The 21,857-nt window shown below is 39.9% G+C and overlaps 4 protein-coding genes across 14 annotated transcripts; 2 read left to right on the top strand and 2 right to left on the bottom strand.

The window, feature by feature from the left end:
- Positions 1-25: 25 nt before the first annotated feature.
- wdr82 (WD repeat domain 82) lies at positions 26-5,167 on the bottom strand. Its single transcript, XM_086292754.1, has 9 exons — positions 4,755-5,167; positions 4,026-4,123; positions 3,447-3,513; positions 3,251-3,350; positions 3,007-3,123; positions 2,758-2,913; positions 2,552-2,621; positions 459-601; positions 26-225 (listed from the first exon to the last, which is right to left on the bottom strand). The coding sequence occupies exons 1-9, from the start codon at positions 4,913-4,915 to the stop codon at positions 196-198; spliced, it is 942 nt and encodes a 313-aa protein (XP_086148880.1). The 5' UTR covers positions 4,916-5,167; the 3' UTR covers positions 26-195.
- Positions 5,168-5,186: 19 nt separating this feature from the next.
- Positions 5,187-11,534, top strand: glyctk (glycerate kinase). Of its 8 annotated transcripts, none has more exons than XM_086292740.1 (7): positions 5,187-5,526; positions 7,153-7,326; positions 7,419-7,491; positions 7,649-8,037; positions 8,118-8,269; positions 9,020-9,195; positions 9,293-11,534. In XM_086292740.1, exons 4-7 carry the CDS (start codon positions 7,682-7,684, stop codon positions 10,181-10,183), a joined length of 1,575 nt encoding a protein of 524 aa, XP_086148866.1. In that variant the 5' UTR covers positions 5,187-5,526; positions 7,153-7,326; positions 7,419-7,491; positions 7,649-7,681; the 3' UTR covers positions 10,184-11,534. The 8 variants fall into 8 exon arrangements, with proteins under 8 accessions (XP_086148866.1, XP_086148864.1, XP_086148870.1 ...); XM_086292738.1 differs by having other exon boundaries at positions 6,959-7,326; XM_086292742.1 differs by having other exon boundaries at positions 5,188-5,526; positions 7,153-7,278; positions 7,381-7,492; positions 7,651-8,037.
- tcta (T cell leukemia translocation altered) lies at positions 11,526-13,497 on the bottom strand. The gene is made up of 3 exons (XM_086292758.1): positions 13,124-13,497; positions 12,987-13,038; positions 11,526-12,138 (listed from the first exon to the last, which is right to left on the bottom strand). Exons 1-3 carry the CDS (start codon positions 13,332-13,334, stop codon positions 12,096-12,098), a joined length of 306 nt encoding a protein of 101 aa, XP_086148884.1. The 5' UTR covers positions 13,335-13,497; the 3' UTR covers positions 11,526-12,095.
- mon1bb (MON1 secretory trafficking family member Bb) lies at positions 13,100-21,462 on the top strand. 4 transcript variants are annotated; one of them, XM_086292734.1, is made up of 8 exons: positions 13,100-13,723; positions 13,808-13,902; positions 14,210-14,323; positions 14,963-15,057; positions 15,147-15,740; positions 16,118-16,910; positions 17,297-17,444; positions 18,139-21,462. In XM_086292734.1, the coding sequence occupies exons 2-8, from the start codon at positions 13,811-13,813 to the stop codon at positions 18,364-18,366; spliced, it is 2,064 nt and encodes a 687-aa protein (XP_086148860.1). In that variant the 5' UTR covers positions 13,100-13,723; positions 13,808-13,810; the 3' UTR covers positions 18,367-21,462. The 4 variants fall into 4 exon arrangements, with proteins under 4 accessions (XP_086148860.1, XP_086148859.1, XP_086148862.1 ...); XM_086292736.1 differs by having other exon boundaries at positions 13,101-13,723; positions 13,811-13,902; XM_086292733.1 differs by having other exon boundaries at positions 13,100-13,902.
- Positions 21,463-21,857: the final 395 nt, after the last annotated feature.

Below are 21,857 nucleotides of genomic sequence, written 5' to 3'. Positions count from 1 at the left end.
AAATCACAGACACAAAAACCAAAAACAAACTTCTTAGAAACTCTTTAATGTTAAATAGAAAAACATTTATAAAAAAAAGAATGCACAACTGATCATTTCTGTAAAGTCATTATTTACAAATTTCATCTCATTTTTCACACAGGTCCATACGGAGCTGACTGCGATGACCCCTGCTGGTTACTCTGCTTCCCGTCATCATTCATCAATGGTGGGGAGCCAGAATGCCTGAAAGATTAAATATGAACAATTCTGGTTACATTTCATCAATATGAAGCCGTTTGCATACCAGCAGTACAAAAGAATAAACAGGCTTTTATTTTTTTTAAATTTCTTTTAAATAAATGGATACTGGTAACTATCCCACAGTTCAACCCCAGCATAAAAATTAAGACCAAGCAGAGCTACATTCTCTGGGCTGTTGTCTTTTCAACTAAGCCCACATTGCTGCTTCCACTGACCATGTTAGAGCATGCGCTTGCAAACGTCATGAACTTCGGATTGAACTGCAGGCAGGTAATCGGGCCCGTGTGCTTCCCGTCTAACAAAGCCACCTTCATTCCACTCTCGGCGTTCCACACGTGGATCTTTCCGTCCTCGGAGCCTGAAACAGGTGTGCAGAAATGTGATAAATGTTCAGCCTGTCTCCTATGATCTCACACTGTTTTAACAATTGTCTTAATTTCATTTAAGGTGGATTTTAGTGCAAAATCAAATCTCATTTCTGTTCTGCTAGTCCTGAGTGAGATCAGTATAGAACCTACACTTTTGGTTATGGTGTTAGTGTTTATACGTGTGCCCCACAACCACCACCTTGAAGTCTGTTGATTGTAAATATCACAGGTAATTATTTCTTTCCTGATCAATTAATCTTTCATGATGATCCTCATTAGCAATTGATATCAGACACACACAAACTCATGATGCTGTATATTATATATTAATGTTTTAAGTCCAAGTGTGTTCTAACTCTATCCATTACTAATACTTAATTTCATTCAACATGTCTCTGGTCCCCCACATACAAAAGGTCACACCTTGGATGTTGTTTTCTCTCTTGGCCTTAATATCAGTAATTTATGTGTTAATGATATTCATTTGATTGTTTATTGCTGTGCATTTTTTAAACCTTAGTTTTCCTTTGGACCCAACACCAGTTAAATGTAGAATCGTAAAGCCAGTTATTACTCAGGATGTTGCTCAGAAGTTCTCTCATTTGTTTAATCCATCTTTGCTGAGGGATTGCCCTGATGTTGCTACATGTTTTAATAATCATTGCTCAGTTATTCTTAAAATAGCAGCACCAATAAAACCTGCCTTCATACCACTAACAAAACTCACTTCATGGATAAATGAATCAATTCGTAAATCCAAAAGAAACTGTCGTAAGGTAGAACGGCCGTGGAAATCCACTAACCTCGAGGTTCACAGGCTCCACCTAAGAAAACTTTGGCTGGAATATTTTCCTAATCTTATTTCTTCATATAAGAAAAATTCTAAGGTCCTGTTTGAAACAATAAACTCTTGTCTTTCCTGTGATCCCCACGATACCTGTGTCCTCTAAAGTTGACAATAATTACTTTTTACATTTTTTTATGATTAAACTCAATAATGTCAGAGCAAGCAGATCAATCACCAACCTGACTCAGCAACAGTGAATGCAAGGAGTAAAAATGTAAAACTTGTGATCTTAACTGTCACTGTTGTGTATTTGTGACTCGCTAAATAAGCTATCTGCAAACCACCGACTGGACACCATCCATGAAAGTGCTGTGGTGGTATTTTTAAGTGGAAATACACCACGCACTGTGCAGTGCTGCTTGTCATGCATGAATGGCTCTACCTTGCCAGGGCACAAAACCTGCTTTTCCTCACTTTTCCTAGAATCTCGAGAGTGAAATCACTCCCAGCTATGACATCTGACTTTCGAGGTAAATAGAATGCAGAGTCAGCTTTGGGTGTGTGCTGATATTGCGATAGTGTCATTATGACATCAAGGATTTTTTCCCCAGTTATAAAAGAGTGGATTACTACAGTAATAAAGGCACTATTAAATAAAATGTGTTATATATGTTTTTTGTACACAGGTGTCTCTCTATTAAAAATAAGTTGCCCCATCTATTTGTAATAATAATTCCAGCTGCATAAAAACAAAAACAAACAAGCTTTTATTATGGTGTTAAGTATTCAAGGCAATGAGTGGTAAACTGCATGTCGAAAACGTTATTCGATTGGTTTACGCAATTCAGTATTCTACTAATTCTACAAATACATATGCAATAAGGTTAAAAAAACGTTAATACTAAAAGTACTGACAATAAGAAAAGAAAAAAAAAAATCAAGTTTGCACTGGTGCAACCTGTTAGTAAATCTGGTCTTCAAAATGCAGAATGTGCGCCATGTATCGTTAACAGACTTCAGGGGTACGTTTCTGTACATCTGTTAATTTGCTTATTTACATGCTACTTACATATAAATCAAACTAACAAATATATGCAATAAAAGATTTTATTCTAAACATTAAGGCAAGACAGAAGCGGTCATCTTAACTTACCTATCATAACAAACTGAGAATCAGGAGTGAATGAAGCCTCCAGTGTTACACCTTTACTGTTGTTGTAACCCTGAGTGTACATGAACAGTATATTCAGTTATACATGTTGAATCCATTTTACTGGATTGGTTTTTATTTTTCATATTTAAACACTTGAGCTTTATTTTATCCAGTAATTTTTTGTGTTGTAATAACTTGTCTCTTACCCCAAAGGAGTGAAGCACAGCACCCTTAAAAGCATCTAAGATGCGCAGAGCTCCACCATTAGTAGAGAGAAGAATGAGCTTTCCATCATTGCTAAACTTCAGTCCTGTCCACTCACATGTTCGATCATACTGAAGCTTAAAGGTTGCAAATGGACCCTGTGGACGATAGGTGACCACTCAGTACTTTTCCCCCCAATAAAAAACGAAAAAAAAAAAAAAAAAAGTCTCTAATGAATTAATGCCTCTTACCTTATCAAACGACCGCAAATCATAAAGTTTAACCATTTCTGAATTTATTCCAGCAGCAAAAATCAGACCCTCTGGGTCAAATGAGCAAACTGGCTTTCCCTGCAGGTGCATCAGACCCTGAAATTTCAAGGTGACATGATAAAGCCGGTGTCAGTTATACAGCTCTTCTCCAATATTAAACAATAGGTTGCATACAGGTATAACAACATTTGGAGCTCACCTAACTACAACCAAATATACTCACCTGACAGTTGGGTGATCGCAGATCCCACAGTCTGATTGTTTTATCTAATGAGCCAGAAATAAATGTGTCATCCACAGGAGACATGGAGAGAGATGTCACTCTGGTCACAAAACAAACAAAAAAGAAAAAAAAATTACAACAGGGTAACCTTGAATGTAACACTGCAATTCAAACCAAAATAAAATCCAGTTCTCACCTTTTGTTATGCCCCGGAAAGTAGCGGATGTATTTGTTGTCATGAAGGGACAAGTACCGAATAGTGTCTTGGAGAAAAAGACAAACATAATCAAAAAAGGAGGAGAAGCCCACAGCCAAGTTATACATTAAACAAGACAGCAAGAGCAAAACCCAAAACATGTTGTCTTCCACGCGTGAAGTTTATTACAGGTCGATCTGATGAGGAGACTCAACCTTGGGCAAGGCAGTCACTTGTACAGTTAGCTCCTGTATTGGGCAGAATCACAGACCCTCAAACTGTACAAACAACTACCTCAGACCAAAGTGAGCAGTCAGTCCAGCAGTCATCAACTGGATGCAGCAGCCCGTCCACGCCAACCATCGAAACACATATCATCTTACCTTAAATGTGATAACTTCAATGTTAAATGCACAACAAACATGCCTCCTTGTTTACTCCTACACTGCTGTTGTTATTATTTTGACCATGTGAGACATCTTATTACATAAAAAAAAAACCTCAAGCCTACTACACTACCAAGCAAAAACTACAAAAAAACAACAAAAAAAAAACAAAAACACTTGTGCATCAACATACCATCGATTTTGTTGGAACTGTAGACCACAGTGTTTGCAGCATGTGTGTACCTGATCAGATCCACGCCATACTTTTTACTGTAGAGAGTCCTCTTGGGTCTGCAAACAAACAACCATATGGACTTTTAAAATAACCCCTTTGTCAGTGAAGAAACACACCAAAAACATTTCATTAAAACTGAGCATTGTGCTCTTTATCTTAAGTGTTTATGTACTGCATCAGTTTAAGACAAAATAACTTTACTGTCTCCCGTAGGGGAAATATGGGATGAAGCAGCTGCTGCACGAAACCCTCCCAAAAAACACCACCAACAAAAAGAAAGACAACGCAGCAAAAAGGCACACGGTTCCTAGCAATGAAGGATTTCTCTGTCATTCAGTCATGAGCTTTTACATTTATCGGTGATTATATTTACATAAGCGGACCCTGTAAATCCTACCAGAGATCATCAACACAAACCCATCAAAAACACACACATACTGAGAACAGTCCTTTCAACGTTAAGGGTTTGGTTCGAGCAATGTGACTATATATTTATTTGCTAATATAGTGCATAACTGCAGACACTAAATCTAACAGATTTATTGTTAATTTGATGTTGCTTGCACTCGGACAATTTTACGCTGAGCATTAACGCAGTGCAGCACAGGCCTCGCTAGTTAGCATAGCAAATAGCTAACGTCAAAAAACAGCAAAGTAAAAAAAAAAATACGGAGAACTCGCTCTTACTTTCCCTCCTGGCAGTCATACAAGACTAGCGAGTCATCGTCGCTGCTGGAAATAATCGTTTCACCATTCGAGCTGAAGTCGAAGCAATTAATTTTGTCTGTGTTTTCGCGAAACACTTTAGCAACCCTGAAGCTCCGCAGCACATTGTCCGTTAGCTTCATGATGGCCTGTCTGTGTCTGAGGGTAAGCGCGCCCTCGTTTTGATTTAAATCGAATCACTAGTGTCACTTGTGTAATCTTTACAAATATATGAGCTGCGGAGATGTGAAAGGGGTCTTTTTTCCTAAAAGAAGGATCTTTCAAACACAGCGACAAATCCCGCCTGGGATACTTCTCTGTCCTCGGCGGAGAGGAGGAGGAGGGAAAAGCGCCGCTTTCGCCACGTCAGTGACGCGCATATATATTCGTCACCTGACAAACTCGGGCCTAGGAAACCACGCGATATTGCAAGATGTTATCGCGATAGCTGCATTGTACCAGCAACAGCGTCGTTATTTACACAGTTTGCTTACCAAATGCAGTTTAGGAGTTAAAAGCTTATTGTCTTTTTTTTTTAAAGCTCTACTGTAGTCGAGTTTGTTTTAGAATGTCTGTTTTTAAAAAGCAAAGCCTTCTTGCATTCGCATTAGCACTTTCTGGCTGTCACCGTTAGCCTTGTGTGTTTATCAGTTGGGTCCAGTTATCTGGCAGCCTCTAGATTTGCAGGATGGACGCAGAAGTGAAGAAGAAAGTACCAACGACAGTTTTGTCCTCACAGAAAGACAAGTCCATGGTACGATTAATTAAGTGAAATGTTCTGTTTGCCGCTTGTGCTTTTTTTTTGGATATTTTTTAATGGAAATCTCTAAACGTTTGGTTGTAGAGGAAGAATTTTGCTTTACTAAATGCCAATGCATTTCATGCAGGGGTAAATTAAAAATAATTTGCCAATAGGCGTTTGATTTACTGAGATAAAAAGTAGCATGATATTTAAGTTATCCACACCGGTCACTTTGTTAGGTACACCTGTTTTGCTACTTGTTAAGGCAAATATAGTTAGGTGGCATGGTCGCTGGTGCCAAGACGAGCTCGTATGAGTATTTCAGAAACTGACTTCTGGGACTTTCCCAACCATCAACCATCTGTAGAAAAAAAAACACTCCAGGGAGAATGGTCACACTACATAAAGAACACTGGTTATAACCAGGTGAGCAGAATAGGCAGATGGGCTACAGCAACAGAAGCCCACAGTGTGTGCCACTCCTATCGGCTAAGAACAGAAAACTCACGCTACAATTCATACAGGCTCACCAAAATTGTCATGAACGTTTCCAGATCTCACAAGTCTTGATTTTTGCTGCAATGTTGAGACACTCCATCCCTTTATGACCAAAAATTGCCCATCTTTTGATGGCTGCTTCCAGCAGGATAACTCACCATGTCATAAAGCTCAGATCTTGTCAGACTAGTTTCTTGAACATGTCAATAATTTCATTGAATTCAAATGGCCTCCACAGTTGCCAGATCTTAGTAGAGCAATTTGTGGATGTGGTGATATAGGAGATATGCATGTGAAGCTGACAAATCTGCAGCAACTGTGGTGCACCAGGGTGTTTCCAGCACCTTTTTGAATTTGTGCCATGAAGAATTAAGGTCGTTCTGAAGGCAAGAAAGAGGTAGAATGTGGTATTACAGAGGTGTGCCTAACAAAACGACCTGTAAGTGTTTCTGAGGGGTTTTATTTTGTTTCTTTGTTTTGTTTCTTTGTTTGTTTGTTTGTTTTTTTTTACAAATTTAACAAATCTAAAATCTCATCATATAACATTGTCATTATTGTCTGGATTTCTAGCATGTACATCTAATCACATTAAAATACCACAATCCCAGTGGCTCAGCTTTCATTTGTAAAAAAAAGAAGAAAAAGAAAACAAGCAAACTACCTAAAAACCAGATGCACAACCTATCTCTCTCTGTTTTTTATACTATATTTTACTTTATTTTACTGTGTATTTCTTGTAGTTTTGTATTCATGGTGTATTATGGTTTTCTGTAACTGAATGTTGTAATTTTTGTTTTTGCATCGTGAATGAAGAAGCCCAACAAGGGTTGGAATTTAGCAATAGCTATAAACTCTATTTGCACCACATCAGTTTCATGCTCCACATCAGAACTATGTTAAACTGCATTGTCCCTACTAAATAAATAAATTAAAATTATGTCTACAGGGCTTAAAGACGGGTGTGGCTACACAAGAGGCTGCTTTGTTTAACAGCAATGAACAAAGTATGGGTATCACTGAGTTTAATGCAATCTGTGGCAGAAAAAAATCAAATTACAACAAAAACGACTTAATGCGCAGCTGCAGTGTCAGCACTTTCATGTGGCATGTTATCCTCTGAAGTCAATCATTACACCAAAGGTACACAACTCCAGCCAGTGTCTGGCCAGATTGTTGCCACACTGCCTAACCTCTGAGCTGGAGTCCAAACGCAGCAGGCTTCCACAGGGAAACACCAGCTTCATATGACATTTGCAACCTTCTCGGGTAGGCAGCCTCGTGACTCTACTGAAACACAAACCTAAATGCATTTATGTAAGTATAGCTTTAGCTAGTATAAGAATAAAAAGGTGTTCTTTTTGTTTTCAGAACATTTAAGCAAAACGTATTCCTCTGTATTCCTGCAGTCATCAGACTTGACCATAAACAAGACTTACAAGAAGTGTGATGACTGAACAACACAAAACAAGCTCTTAAAAAGGTGAATTTGAGGCACACAAAGTAAATTTAAGAAAAAGTTCTAATTATAATTGCTTCATGACTTCTACATGACTATTTCCTTTTCCTTTGCAGGTTATTTATGGTTTGTTTAAATTGTGCTCTCTTTAAAAATCTGTTCAATTCTTCTATATCCCTTAGGACATTTCTGCTCAGATCCACTGAATTATCAATGGCCCGTGTTCTTTCATTGTTCCGGTCTCAGCCTTTTCTGCATCTTGTGGCGAGGAGAAAACCCATGTTCTGCAAAATGTCAATGGACACGCGGGCACGTGAAGTGTTTGCAGCTGCAGTGGAAGCCGTGCAGCCAGATACTGTGGTCTGTCAAAGTATTGAGCGCAAGGAGGACTCTGTTGTTATTGATGGTCGCACATTCACGCTCAAACACAACCTGCACTTGGTGGGCTTTGGAAAAGCTGTGCTGGGAATGGCCGCTGAGGTAGAGAGGATTGTGGGTGATCATTTAGTGAAAGGAGTCATAAGTGTGCCACATGGGATTCAGCAGACATTACAGCAGCATGGGAAAGAGTAAGCAAATGCATTTAGAGGTAAAAGCAACTTAAAGTGTTAACTCAGTAAAGTTAATAATATTTATTTTTCCATCACAGCCATCTGCTGCTGAAAGAAAACAGCCGCATCAAAGTAATAGAGGGAGCTAAACACAACTTGCCTGATCCGGATGCCCAGAAGGCAGCTGAGGAGATCAAGCATTTAGCCAGTGAGCTGACAGAGAAAGACTTGCTTATTGTACTGATTTCAGGTACGAATGGCACTTCTTGGTTATTGTTAAAAATAATAAAACAATAATCGTTTCACAGATATCATTAAAAATATTAATTTAAATTCAGTTTTGTTTATATAGCACCAATTCACAACAACAGTCACCTCAAGACACTTTATAGTGTAAAATGAAGACCCTTCAATAATACAAAGAAAGCCCCAACAGTCAGAAGAAATTTTAAGCCTAATGTTAAAAGTAGAGAGGGTGTCTGAAAAGCTGAAGGTTTTGCCTTCCATTCAACTTTTAAAATACTAGGAACCACAAGTCAACCCGCTGTCTGAGAGTATAGCGCTCTATTGTGGTGTTACAGTACCCTGAGGTATTTAAGATAAGATTGTGCCTGATGATCCAAGACTTTGTATGTGAAGAGAAGGATTTTAAAAATTGATTCTGGACTTAACAGGGAGCCACTGAAGAGAAGACGATATGGGAGAAATATGCTTTGTCTTTCTAGACCCTGTCAGTACTCTGCAGCATTTTAGATTGGCTAAAGGCTTTTCAGGGAATTTAGTTCACGATAATAATGAACTACAGTAGTACAGCCTAGAAGAAATTTATAAATAAATAAAATAACAATTTCTAAAATTAGATGTTTCTAATTTTAGAGAAATTCCACAAATGCAAAAAAGCAGTGAAAATATTTGTTTAATATACACACTGGTGGACATATCCTGGTCATAAACGACTCCAAGATATCTGTAACGCATGCTGGTTTTCATCATTGTTTAGGTGGGGGCTCTGCATTGCTACCTGCACCCATCCCGCCAATCACCTTGCAAGAAAAGCTAGATGTTACCTGCAGACTTGCAGGTGCTGGTGCGACTATTCAGGAGCTGAACACCATACGTCGTGCCCTTTCGTTGTTAAAGGGTGGAGGGCTTGCACATCATGCTCACCCTGCACAGGTAACAGACAGTTTTTTTAGCCTTCTTTTAAACAGAGTTTAAAATTCTCAGTATTGTAATTTGTATGTCAAATATCACTCTTATAACGTCTTCACAGGTTGTTGCACTGATACTATCTGATGTGATCGGGGATCCTATTGACATGATAGCTAGTGGCCCCACAGTGATGAGTCGGGTGTGGCCTGAGGAAGTTTTGTCAATCCTTGAGCGTTACAAGCTGTTAAACTTGCTTCCGACATCAGTAAAGGAAGTCCTTGACAAACCGAATTCTAGGTGGAAAGAGAATAAGGAGGAATCTGATACATCGGGACATGTTCTCAATGCTGTGATTGGCTCCAACGGTGTTGCCCTTAAACACGCTGGTCTCCGTGCTCGAGAGCTGGGCTTCCTCCCTGTAGTCCTTTCGCCAAGTGTGTGTGGAGATGTGCGGTCTGTGTCTAGACTCTACGGCCTGCTGGCCCGCTTTGCCTGTTCTCGAGAGGAACCTCCTCCTGACATTGCCACTGAGGTGCTGAAGCTGGGCCCTGAAGTTGGTGTGGAGAGCTGGGACCTCTGCCGTACAATGCAGGTTTTAGAAAAAGGGCGTACAGAGGGATGGGGTGCCACATGTCTGTTAGCTGGAGGCGAACCCACTGTGGAGCTAACAGGCAAAGGCCGAGGTGGTCGGAACCAGGAGCTGGCTATGCGAGTGGGGCTGGAACTGAGAAGCTTAGGGCTTTCGCCTAAAGGGCCAGTCTTTCTGAGTGGGGGCACTGATGGTCAGGATGGACCCACTGAGGCAGCAGGGGCGATTACTGATGGTGGTTTGTACGATGAAGCGAAAGCTCAGGGCCTGGACATCGACAACTTCCTTATCAACAATGATTCTTACACGTTTTTTTCTCGTCTTTCTGGTGGGCAGCAATTACTCGTACCCGGCCTAACTTGCACGAATGTAATGGATGTGCACATGCTACTGATTCCAGCTATTCCTATTATCATCAGATAATCCCAAAACACAAAAAAATTAAAGGAAACTATGAAGACATTTTTGCACCATATTTATGAATCTAAATGAAGGATTGTTGGTATTGGTAAATAAAGATGTAATTGGAAAAAAACAGACATATATATGTAAAAGCATTACAACGCAAACAGTAAATGAAGAAGTGTGAGGGTGGGGGTTAGTACTGACGTCTCACAACAAAAAAAGCTCCCGGGTTTCTTTATGGAGTCTGTTGGTTCTCCCAGTGTCTTCTTGGGTTCTCTGTGGGTACTCCAGCTCCCTCCCACATCTTACAAGGACTGAGTACATAATTTAAATTTCTGGAAATACACACTGCCATTATAATAGTAATAAAAACACTTGTACAGTTTAAAAATCTCCACCATCCTTCAGTAGTTTTAATTAGATGTTTTTGGATGTTTGGTTACAGTTGTTCTATTTTTTTCTTTAGTTTTTTTGTTGTTATTTTTAATTTATTATAGTTGCCTGAGTGGTTTTACTCATTTTAGTTACAGTTTGAATATGTTTAGTTTTGACCAGTTTCAGTATTAGTTTGAAGTCATTTCTTTAATTATTAAGGCATGATTTAGTAATGGTATTAAAATAAAAACAATAACTTTTTGACTTAACTCAAAGTCTTTTACACGTCCTAATATGTTCATCAAAGCCTCATCAGGCAAGTTGTGGTAAAAACTAAAGTAATTAATTTTAAAACCGAAGATATTTCCTGTAGATTTTTAATTTATTTCAGTTTTTTTTCCAGGTTCCAAAAATTGTGTCGGTTTATTTTTTTCTCAAAAAAATCTAGTTTGTATTTTTATTTTAATTAACTAAAAACAAAAAAGGCACCCAGCTCTAGTTTTTAGTTTGTAATAAGCTCGATTTTGAACCATTAACAGACAAATATTATCATAAAGAAACAAACTGACGTAATCTGGCACCTTTGGCTTTTTCTTGCAAAAGGCAGCTTGCTTTACACATTGTGCCATTAAGCTTCATGGTAAGCTATTGGGGTTCTGTTGAGTGTAGCTCAGATACGGCATCTTCCCCCTTGGTAACTACTGCACATATGAGAAAAGATTACACATCACATTGTCGTTACAATCAACAATCTCAGTGACAATTAAAAGTCCTCTCTTGTATACTTCAGCTAATCTTTCCAGAGGTAAACAGAATAACATTAAAAGTGGCCTTGGTGAAAAATGTATTGTTTCAATACCCCTCAAGTTTTTGTGCTTCATTTATTTATTTATTTTTTAATGTTTTGACTGTTTGCCAAAATATTACTTAATGTAGATTTCAAATGAACTAAATGCAAAATGCCTGTTAAAATAAAGACTGAAGATATAAAACATGATCTGCTTTTATTGTGTCTGATTTTAAAATGACCATAGATGACCTTTTATAATACAGCAAAGATTAAAAAAAAATCAAAAACAAAATCACACAGTTCACTGCAAATTATTTGGATCATAAATATTCACATACACAAGTCAATGCAATACTCAAATCAGCGTATTATATATGTATATATATTACAAAAACTATACATGTGATCCTGTGTCATTACTTGGAAAATGATGATTTGTTTTCCTTTCATGCACCATTCAAGTACAGTCTTGATCACGTATCACCAAGTGACTAGTTAAACACGTCCTTTTAGTTCTTTATGCACAATAAGGTCCTGCTTAGTGAGCAGTATCAAGAGGTCAAATTAAACATTGTATGAATAGTGGCCATCACTCTAACACTGAGTGATTCGCAGAAGGTGAAGCTGTCTCAACACCATCTTTAATCCATGGAAGGTAACGCTTTGTTAATGAAAAAACCAAAAACTGGTGTGCATTTCGTGTCTCTGTGGGACATACAAATTGTCCAGCCTTCACTTGGGTAAAGTCCAGCGATCAAGCTCCCATTAATCCCGATGAATCTTTGGACCATCCCCTGCTTTACCTTCCCTGCAAAGATAACAAAATCTAATAAACCATTTAAGTGTGGTGAAACATGCACTTGCCAGTCACTTTGTTAGGTACCTCTGTCCAGTCAACTGTGGCAGCAACTTACTGCATGGCACAAGTGCTAGACGAGCTGGTCTGAGTATTTAAGAAACTGCTGATCTACTGGGATTTTTTCATACAAGCATGTCTAGGATTTTGAGACACTGGTCCGAAAAGGAGAAAATGTCAAGTAAGCTATAGCATTTTGGGCCAAAGTGCCCAAAAAGAGGTCAGAGAATTGCCAGACTGCTTCGAGCTGAAAGGAAGATGGCAGTGCCTCGAATACCCAACCATCAGAATTGGGCTATGCAGAAGAGCATCTCTGAATGCACAACATGTAGGGCATTGAAGGTGATGGGCCACAGCAGCAGAAGACCACACCACGTGACACTCCCTTTAGTTTAGTACAGCACAGAAACTGAGGCTACAATTCACATGGGCTCACTCATGTTGGTGCTGTAAACGTGTGGGCATATTTTCTTGTCAAGTTCTGGGCCTGAGGATCACAGCCTACCCGAGTATTGTTGCTGACCATGTTCATCTCTTTGTGATCACAGTGTACTCATCATCTAATGGCTGTACAGCCAAAACACAGCTGCAGCAAATGTGCGATGCTATTATCTCAACTTGCAACTTGTTGAATCTAAGCCATGGAAAATTAAGGCAACGCTGAAGGCAAAAAGAGTGTCAAACTGGGTGCTAGCAAGGTTTACCTAATAAAGTGACTGGTGATGGTGCGGTGATAATGAACACGATTTCTTATTAATCACTTGTGCAATGCAAACCTGACCCCGAAATCGGCCACCTACCATCCACTCGTGTGTGCAGCTGTATCAGGTGTGCCTCCGTTCTGTCCGGTCCCTGAAAATCAACACACACAGATCAAGCTAGCGTGTTAGCGCTCACTTAGCAGGCAGCGCACCGGTAAGCAGGAGGAAAAACTCACCTTGTCTGTAATACATATCGTTCACTGTATTCCCATAGACTTTCCACGCGAAGTGAATGGCGATTAGACTAAAAATTAACCAGCTGAGGAGTATTTTGAATATGGACACTCTCATGTCGTTGGCGAGCCAGTCGTCTACAAACTCAGAGAGAAACGACAGGCAGCTGTCAGCAATGCGGGACAGAAACTCAAAGTCCCACGGCTCCTCCATGGCGTCCGTTTATTCAACTGGTGTCAAATTAAGTGACTGGGCTGCGGTGTCTGTTTTAGTGATTTATAAATCAGCACTCTGGTTTGGAGATGTCATATTCCCCATTTCTACCGTTATGATGTTTACGTACGGAGAGGAGAGGCAATCGGACGTGACGTGGTACGCAGGACGACTACTTCATCACGTACACAACAGAGCCTTTCAGCACCAACACAGTGAAGTTAAACAAATGTGCGTGGATAAAAATCTATATTTCGACATCATTTGTCCAGGTTGTGTTATGCCCCCCCCCCCCTTTTTTTTTTTTTAAACCTCAGCTAAACCGTCAATCCGATTCATGTGTGCCATGAAGATATGGGAAAGAGTCGTTGAAGCTCGTTTAAAGAGAGGTGACTATCAGTGAGCAGTGAGTGTTGACGGAGAAGTATAGAGAAGGTCAGAGTTACCTGCACTGTGTGTTTGTGTATTTGAAGAAGATGATTGGTTGCCAGGAGAGGAACTGTATGAGAAGGCGGTCAGGAGGGACCCTGGTTAAAGGCATGTATGAGGACAGCAAGACGGTAATGAGGTGTGCTATAGGAACGACAGATGTCAGAAGGTTCAAGTTGGGGACGGGAGTACATGCTAGCTTTAGTATTAGCCACCAGTGTAATACGGAAAATGGAAAATACTGGATTTAAGTATTAGTTTAATCCAGAAAAAAAAAACATTTTATTGGTCAATATAGACGTAAAAACATTTTTGTTTTAATTCACATTGGGGGGGTTTAAGTTCTCCGTTCTTTCTTTGTCACAGAAAGCGTTTCGCTGTATTATATCTGCTACAGCAGCACCCATACATGTGCTGCACGTTTATCTGAGATTTGTCTCTTCAAGTTTCTGTTACGAGCCCACAACCAGAGAGTGGGGAGGGGCGGGACTAACCGACGCCAGCGAGCGCGCTGATTGGTCAGCTGAAGTTGTCATCAGAGATTCCGGATGTCGGCTTCGGTAAGGGGAAAATTTGTTTTCTGCTTCTCATTCTTGACAGCTTGTTTGCAGTGGGGCTGCTGATAAAAGTCAGTGTTGACATTAGACATTCAGTCCAAGTCGTCAACGGTACAAAACCGTAAGTTTCACTCTTTCTCTGTTTATCTGGCTAATTTTAGATAGCCACGGTTGGCTGCATGAGCACTGTTAAGCCAAGGCCATGAAATTGATCTGTATGTGTCGCTTGCTAGCACCCAGTGTTAGCCGTGTAACTACAGTCAGCGTTCATTTATTAGTTACTTATTAGAAAGGTAAGCATTACAGGACGTCTGAAATTTATCGTGCATGTGTAGATAAGTTGTTATCATGCGGACGTTAGCGCTCTTAATCTACCAGCCACTTAGTCCCGTTTCTCCGTGTTGATATGTAGTGTAACATTAGACAGACTGCTAGCTGTAATCAGGTTTAAATTCCACAGTGTTAGTAACTTGGAGTTGGAGTAACTCTCCTCTGTAATCATGTGACCTGACCACTGGTCCAGTATGAGTGCTTCTATTCATAACAGACTGGAGATGCATGGGATCTCTGATTTTTATCTGCAAAAACTACAATGCATGATTTATAAAGCAGCTTATTCCTCTCTGTCTTTATTCTTTCCAGAGACTGGGATGGTATCATGGAAACAGCCAATCATCAAGAAGGAGAGGCGGCGGCAGTGAAGATTGGTGATAGCCCTTTAGAGAGTAATCAACCTGGTAAATAAGCTACGTAATCACTCTTTGAAGCTTGTCTAATTTTAATCTTCATCACTTACATCACACGTTGGTTTTTGTTTTCATTGTAGCTGACTCATTGGCAGCCTCCTTCTCCCTTTTGGAGAATCACATGTTTCCTGATTCAGTAGAGAGTAATGGGAGCGCCGCTGTTAGCAGAATCAAGCCTTTGAATTCGCACCCACCAGATGTTTCGGCAGAGCATCTCGGTTTGGATGAGAAGCCTCCTTCTGACCAAGTGATGAAGCTAGAGCCCGAAGAGACAGAAACCGAGTGCCAAAACAACGCGTCCACGCAGCCAACTGATGGAACAACTGAAGATGATGCCACTGACAATGACCAGAACGACTCTGGGGAATTTGTTGTAACAATGCTGGCCAAGGCCAAGCTTGAAGAACAAGGTATAGGTGTGAAGGGGAGGTCGTCCCCGCTGTTGGAGGCAGGCACACTGGAATCTTCGTCATTTACATCTCATCGCGATGAGGATGTTACAGCTGACAGCTGGCGGCAGCACAGGAAACATGTTTTTGTGCTAAGCGAAGCCGGTAAGCCCATTTATTCCCGATATGGCAGCGAAGAGGCTCTTTCATCAACAATGGGAGTGATGATGGCGCTGGTGTCTTTTGTCCAAAGTGGAGATAATATCATTCGCTCAGTCTACTCAGGTAAGAATGTTGGGCGTCGGCCAAAATGCAAATTTGAACAGATTTTTATCTATGATGGTTTTTTCCAGCCACTTTCATGTTCATATTCACTACGTTAAAAGGAAATCTGACTTTTTTTAAACACACCAACAAGAGCAAGTGTGGCTCTGACTCACTGTACAGGGCAAAATTGTTGCCAGCTTGTCAAAAAGCTCCTGGACCATAGAGAACAGTATCTGAAATATAATAAGCAGTGCATTCCCTGTATTGTTTTATTTTGAGAACAGTGAGTTTAGGGGATCGGTGGTATCCTTAGGAGCAGTTTTAGTTTTCATTGATTGTTTTTTTGTGTTGTTTTTTTTCTGACATTTGCTCATGTTTTTTCCCCCTTCCCTCAGACGAGCACACCGTAGTGTTCCTGCAGAAAGGGCCCCTAGTTCTGGTGTGCGTCTCCAGCAGTCATCAGTCTGAGCAGCAGCTGCGGGGAGAGCTCCTCTATGTCTACTATCAGATCATCAGCATGCTCACTCAGGCCAGTATATCCCGCATCTTTGAACACAAGAAAAACTACGACCTGAGGAGACTCCTAGCGGGCTCAGAAAAGATCCTGGATGGTCTCCTCAACTTGGTGGATTCTGACCCCAGCTTCCTGCTATCGGCAGTGCACTGCTTGCCTCTAGCCTCCTCTCTCAGGGACTCTCTCAGCCAGATCCTGCAGAAAGCTATCACACCCAATCTCGTTTTCTCCATCCTCATCGCCAAGAACCAGCTTCTAACCATCGTCCAAGAAAAGACAGTCATTGAGGACTCGCGGCTGGAGCCTGCTGATGTTCACCTTCTGCTTAACCTCATTGGAGCTTCCTCTGCCTTTCAGGCTGGCGAGATCTGGACCCCCATTTGCCTCCCGCTCTTTAATCCTGACTGTTACTTTTATGCATACATTTCTTACCTGGACCCTCCAGAATGCACTGTTTGTTTGCTGCTGCTCTCGACAGACAAAGAGGCTTTTTACTCTGTAGCTGAGTGCAAGAGAAAGATAGAGGAGGCTATGATGGCTCAGAACTCCCTGAGCCTCATTGCCAAAGCTCAGACGTACAGTGTGAGCCAGGTGGGCGTCTCAGACCTCAGACACTTCATGTACAAGCCCTTTGATGTGCCAGACAACTACCGCCAGCTCACTCAGTTCACCAGGTGTGTGTTTGTTTGTGTATGCTTGCTGTCCTTGCAGTTGCATAAGGCTGATATGAGCCTAAACTAGAGTTTAAAAATGCAAACATGCCGAGTGTTTGCGCTGCATGTTAGTTAGTGATATTTGTCTTGCATAACATTTTATTATCTTCTAGCTGTGTAGAAGTTTAAAAACCTTTTGCTGCTAATGATAATAATCATGTGTGAGAAGTACAAAAGTGCCCACTAAGATATTTTTAGGCAACATTGTCCTGTCGGTGTTAGAAATGGAGTTTTAATAGTTTACAAATCAAGCATTGTGTGTTTCTCTTTCCACTACAGTGTTATTGAACATGTTTTGGGTGTTTTTTGTGTGTAACTTGTGTCCTATGATGCTTTTCTGTATGTAGCCCAGAGATGGAGGCACCATACAGCAGTGAAGAGGAGAAAATGAGACTGCTGGATCTTTATCGTTATATGCACGGCCGCATCCACAGCACCTCACGACCCCTTAAGCTTATCTACCATGTTGCTGAGAGGGAAACTCTGCTAGCCTGGGTACGTACATTAGTTTGTGGTTGTATTCTTTCTTACTGTGTTTGTCCAACTTTGAAATGATTCTTCCAAAAGATCGACACTACACTCAAAACAGTCAACGACCACTTTATTAGGTACACCTGGCTAGTACCTGGTTGGACCCTCTCTTGCTTTCAGAACTTCCTTAATTTTTCATGGCACAGTCCTCAGTTGAGCCTGTGTTTCGCTCACAGAAGCCCATCTGCTTCAATGTTCAGATCATTCGGGGGGGGGGGATCAGCAGTTTCTGAAATGCTCACACTTTGCGTCACTCAAATCATTTCAGCAGAAAATGCAACCATCTCTACATGCCTAAATGCATTGAACTGTTGACATGTGATTGGCTGATTAGATAATTGCATTAAAGAGCAGTTGAACGGGATACCTTTAAAAAGAAAGAAAAAAGAAAGACAGTTGCCAGTAAGTGGCAGCTTAGCTTAGCACAAAGCCTTGGAACTGGGGCTTAATAGTCCATTCATTGGGAAGCTTTTTTCAGAAGGCGTTGAAAAAAAGCTGTTAGCTTGCTTCCAGGTATTTTCCTTAGCTAAGATAACCAGCTCCTAACTGAAGCATCATTGATCTTCTCATCTAACATAGCAAGAAATGTAATAGCTCTATTTCTTATTCCTAAATGTATTTCACAGTCTTCTCTTGATTGTTTTCTTCTTTACTCAAGGTCACAAGTAAATTTGAGCTGTACACCTGCTTCAGCCCCCTGGTGACAAAGGCCTGTGCCATTACTGCTATCACTAAGCTTCTAAGATGGATTAAAAAGGAGGAGGACCGTCTGTTCATCAGATACCCCCCAAAGTATTCAACCACTCCAAACCCCAGCAAAAGCTCTCGAGGAGGCAAATCTGACCAGCAAGACTCCACAGATAATGGCTTCTTATCTCTTCTATAGGACTCTGTTAGCACTAATAGAAGTGGCTCTGCCTCATCCAAAAATAGTTTGTACACTGGTTTCAAGATATTTTTCAACCCTCTTGACACTTACGAGACCGACAAACTTTGACCACTGGAATCCAACACTACGTTTTACACTATTTAAGGAGGACTGGTGTCTTTGAAACCGGTGTTATTAGTTCTCCAGGAAGCATGTCATCACATTGCTGCTTTTGAGCAGAAACAGGGCAGAAGCACATTAGTAGATTTTAAAATGAACTGTGGCAGAACATATTTGCAATGGTGTATTTAAGCATTTTTATATTGTTTTATTACAGCAACAACATGAACAGTGAATGGAACATATATTACATATTTAATGAGTTAGCATGAGGAGGAAAAATTAAGTTAAACTACCTTTGGAAGATAAGATCGTTCATAATCTTTATCTCCTCGCCCTAATCACAAAATTATGTTGCATAACATGATGTCACAAAACAGGATATACAAGTTGTTAGCGTGTGTGCTTTTTGGGATCAGCATAAACTGGAATAAGAACTGGAACTGCCAGAGGAGGGAGAGGCCCGGCGTGAGTCACATGAGGCCACAAGCAGAATGTTTTTCCTCCTTCACAGAATTTGAAAACATGTCGTTTCTCATCTTGCTGATGTTTAGACTCGAAACGAGACTTTGAGTTTTATTGATGTTTCATTTTGTGCAGCAGATTAGTAGGAACCCCAGCCTGATTATTGTCACTGTTAAGTGTTTCCATTGAAACAAGGCAGACCTTATCAGTTTCTTGATAAGGTGGGAAGATGCCAATGAGCTCACATGTTTTGCTCTGCAGATACCTTTAGTATGACATCTAATGTAGTGAGTTCAGGTATTCTTTTTGCATAATAGTTTTCTAAAGGTGGTCTGAAAAGTTGTTTCATCCTTGTGACCAATGAGGAATTTCCTGTCAAGTCTTAAGAGTTTGTCTGTAGTGTTACAAAATAAATCCCAGGATGCATAAAAGCAGTTGTCCTATTTAAGTGGACTATTACAAAGAGAAAAAAAAATCAGATGACTGTTTTGTGGAAAGAGCCAAGCATGGGAAAAGCAGGTGAGCTTAACATGCAGTTTTGGGGATGTACAGTACAGCCAAGCAATAAATAAGAATGACAGAAATATCTAAAACTTACTTTTAAAGTTATGGTTTGAAGGGAGTATGCCTTAATTAGTGCCACATTATATATGTCCTTACAAGAAACCCCAAATGACATAACTGGTAAATTAATTAAGCTGTTATTGATATCACGTCTTTGATTCTTAAATTCTGAACCTTCCATCTTTTTATAAAGCAGTGTAGCTTTGCAGAAACCAAACTAGTGCTAGTTGAATATTTATCACCAGGAATTTCGCCTCAAACTATCAGAATCACCTTGTGTAGTCTAACGGTAAGTCTTGCATTCCACCAGCTTTAATGTGGCATGACTCATAACAAGTGCAGGCTGCTAACAAGTGTTAGCATCTTGTTTCTGTGCAGCTGTACTGTTCAATATAGTCAAAGCTAAAAGTAGGTGATGACTTTAGAGGAAGGAAAGGCATCTTGGTAACATGTTGGAGCAACTTGTCACCAAAATAGCTTCAAAGCAATTTGGCTTTAAAACCCACGGCAAGAAAAATGATCTTGCAGTTTGTAACAAATAAACAAATCATAGATAGATTGCAAAACAAGTTTTGTTTGGTAGTCGAACACACTGTCTTCATTAAACATACCTTGAACGAACCAAATGGTTTAAAATTAATGGCCCATTTTTAATTTTATCGATAAAAATATAGAAGCGTTTTGTTATTCCCACTTATAAAACATATAATTGCAGATATCTAAATATCCAACAAGGTGTGTAGTTAAAAGGGAGGATCTGCATTGCTTAACCAGCTGTTGCTGATTGAAAAGGAGCGAGGCTCCAACAAAAGGGCTGTCAGCTGAAATAATGAAAGGGAACATGTAACTCTGTAACTCTGTGGTAAAACATGTTGTTGTTCCCAGTCAGCTGTGACCAAACTTTGTAGCAAATACAAAGAAATTGGTAAGGTTATAAAAGGAAGACATATGGGTAAGATGTAAACTTACCCATATGTCTTACCCATAAAGCAATACGCCTTTAAAATATAAAATGTAGACACTGGAGTTGTTGTAAGAAATGAGTCAAATTTGCACCAGTATCAAAACGCGGACGAAAATGAGGCTAGAGTGGGATAACGAGGGGCAATCCTTATCTGTGGATGTTTGGATGAAAGTGATGTTTGCTGATAAATCTGCAACTTTTGTCTGGCGTTGTTCTAATGTCGTGACATGTCAGGTAAAAGACCAGCAGAGAAGGCATTTATTATTAGTAAATGAACAGGTCTACACTGAAACCTTGGGCACTTTTCTCATTCCTCCGATTGAAAGTGGCTTTGATGATGATGAAGTCACGATAATGAAGATTTTCACCGAGCAAAGACTGTTAAAGCTTTCCTCCAGGAGAGACTCAGTAATTCAGTGATGTGGCCAGAAAAAAATGTATGGTTGAAATTTAAAACAGTGATTTAGAACAAGGCTCCATTCTGCAAGGCTGTTTGATTTTTTTTTTATGGTTCCTTTTTATTTGCACCCTCAGCATTAAGGATTATATCATTTTTTACTGTCTACTTGGTCTTAGAGAGCAACATGCCATTATTTTAACATCATTTCAAGGTATGTTTTACAAAGGCAGAATTTTCAGCTAATAAACAGAAATAGTTTTGTGTCATATGTGTGATTTATTTATGTGCTTAAAACTGGAAAAAGGAAAAAAAAAAAGGCTGAATGAACTTCCTGTAAGTGTCTTCCAGTCCTATGGCTTAAAAGTCTCTGGATGTTTGGTTACGTTGGAACCTTGGTTCTCTAAATAAGAGACCTAATGCAGCTTGTTCCATTCAAACTGTCACTCTCCATACATACTAGATATGAAGAAGTACTGATGCAATAGAGAACACCATCTTCCCTCCTTTGGTGGTCCACTCACTCCCTTCTGGTTGCAGCTGTTGTTGAATTTTGCACTATTCAATTTTATTTATATAGCGTCAAATCACAACATTAAGTAAAAGGTGGAAGCCCTTCAGAACAGATTTCCAAGTTCTATTAAAATATATATTTTTTTATTAAAATAAAAAGTTTGGACACGCCTTGTCATTCAATGTTTTTTCTTTATTTTCATGACTATTTACATTGTACATTGTCACTGAAGGCATCAAAACTATGAATGAACACATATGGAATTATGTAGTAAACAAAAAAGTGTGAAATAACTCAAAACACGTTCTATAGTTTAGATTCTTCAAACTATCCACCCTTCGATCACTGCTGTGCACGCTCTCGGCATTCCCTCGATGAGCTTCATGAGGCTTGTCACCTGAAGTGGTTTTCCAACAGTCTTGATGGAGTTCCCAGAGATGATGAGCACTTGTTGTTCACTTTGCCTTCACTCTGCGATCCATCTC

This window comes from Aulonocara sp. 'chitande type north' Nkhata Bay, linkage group LG5 (assembly GCF_057382095.1).
Source record: "Aulonocara sp. 'chitande type north' Nkhata Bay isolate Kocher_YH1m ecotype deep benthic linkage group LG5, A_spYH_male_GT1.1, whole genome shotgun sequence".
In the NCBI taxonomy this organism is placed as follows: Eukaryota; Metazoa; Chordata; class Actinopteri; order Cichliformes; family Cichlidae; genus Aulonocara; species Aulonocara sp. 'chitande type north' Nkhata Bay.
The sequence above is the reverse complement of the archived record's forward strand: the minus strand, read 5'-3'. Positions and strand labels throughout refer to the sequence as shown.